Source organism: Culex quinquefasciatus, chromosome 3 (assembly GCF_015732765.1).
Source record: "Culex quinquefasciatus strain JHB chromosome 3, VPISU_Cqui_1.0_pri_paternal, whole genome shotgun sequence".
Taxonomy (NCBI): Eukaryota; Metazoa; Arthropoda; class Insecta; order Diptera; family Culicidae; genus Culex; species Culex quinquefasciatus.
Genome location: NC_051863.1, coordinates 132,689,284 through 132,690,758, shown reverse-complemented (window position 1 = coordinate 132,690,758; position 1,475 = coordinate 132,689,284). Strand labels below are relative to the sequence as shown.

At 50.4% G+C, this 1,475-nt stretch overlaps 1 protein-coding gene across 1 annotated transcript; it reads left to right on the top strand.

Annotated features, from left to right (window-relative positions):
- On the top strand, positions 1-1,268 carry LOC6036541 (transcription factor BTF3 homolog 4). The gene is made up of 2 exons (XM_001846534.2): positions 1-137; positions 215-1,268. The coding sequence occupies exon 2, from the start codon at positions 237-239 to the stop codon at positions 714-716; it is 480 nt and encodes a 159-aa protein (XP_001846586.2). The 5' UTR covers positions 1-137; positions 215-236; the 3' UTR covers positions 717-1,268.
- The last annotated feature ends 207 nt before the right edge of the window (positions 1,269-1,475 follow it).

Genomic DNA, 1,475 nt, shown 5'->3' with positions numbered 1-1,475 from the left:
CGGGGCCCGCACGAATGGCAGCCAACTTCACGCTGGTCTAAAGTGCGGCGGCGGCGAGCGATCACACCTCGTCTAAAATCTGGCCTGCACTGCAGCAGCAAATTTCGCTCTCTTTGCCCGACATTTGTCAGAAAAACGTGCGTTTCGATTCGGTCCCGGGTGAAAAAGTGCAAAATTGGTGCTAATTCTTGTCTGGTTTCTTGTTTGTTTGCAGTGAAAAGCAGCCCCCGGCAACGATGAACGCGGAAAAGTTGAAGAAACTGCAGGCCCAGGCCGCGGAAGTCCGCATCGGCGGCAAGGGCATGCCCCGCCGCAAGAAGAAGATTGTCCACACGAACTCGGCCGTGGACGACAAGAAGCTGCAGCTGTCGCTGAAGAAGCTCGGCGTGAACACGATCCCCGGCATCGAGGAGGTCAACATGATCAAGAACGACGGCACCGTAATCCACTTCAACAACCCGAAGACGCAGGCCTCGCTCGCGACCAACACATTCGCCATCACCGGCCACAGCGAGACGAAGCAGATTACGGAAATGCTGCCGAGCATCATCTCCCAGCTGGGTCCGGAGGGTCTGAGCCAGCTGAAGAAGCTGGCCAGCGCCGCCGTGGCCGAGGACGACGATGACGTGCCGGAGCTGACGGAAAACTTCGAGGAAGCGTCCAAGAAGGAGGTGGAAAATATTACGCAGAAGGTGCAGGAGATTCCGGTTTCATAAATTGACCCGCCCGCCCCTTTTCTCTCCTGCTTGGCCCCTCCTCCCCCCGCAGCCCTCCTCCTTTTCCTTCTGACTGACTGGGGTCCGCAAAACGAGAACCCCCGAGTAACATCTCTCCGCCACACCGTGGTTCCGTGGTTCTTCTGTGCGTGCGTGTGTGCGCCAATGGTTCCGGACCACCACCATCACCTTCTCAACAAAAGCAAGCCCCACTTCAAGCCAACTGCCGGGTTCTGGCTGTGAATCCGGCGCTGGTGTGGAAGGGGGGAAAATCAATAGCAAGCAGCAAGAAGAAAACGAAATTGTAACCTTCGAACAACAGCAACATCAACAACAACGCTCTGTGACTTGTAAATAACAAAGAGTTGGTTTAAAATGGAAGAAAAACAATTCTGGAAAGGAATTCAAATGGAAATTGAAGAACGATGGAATAACGACAGCAGAACAAAAGGAAGATCTTCGTTACTAAAAAACACACACACACATTTTAATAAACAATAAATTGAATAAAGAGTAGATTTAAGGAAACATAAGGAATCCAAAACAGAAGAACAATCTCTCGTCTTGACTTCTGATTTAACTAGCTTCGAAAAAACATTCCTCATCCAATTAGAATTAAGAAAACGCAATCTCATTCAGCAGCAGCTTCTTCAATCAGATTGGAAAATAAGGGGGGCATTAGTCACTTTCGAGGACACACTTGCAAGACGCATTTTGTATAGTTTGCAGATAAAGAAGAAGGCAGCTGTAGCAATTGCG

Coding starts and splice junctions, on each gene's coding strand:
- LOC6036541 (XM_001846534.2), top strand. CDS start 237: ATGAACGCGGAAAAGTTGAAGAAACTGCAGGCCCAGGCCGCGGAAGTC.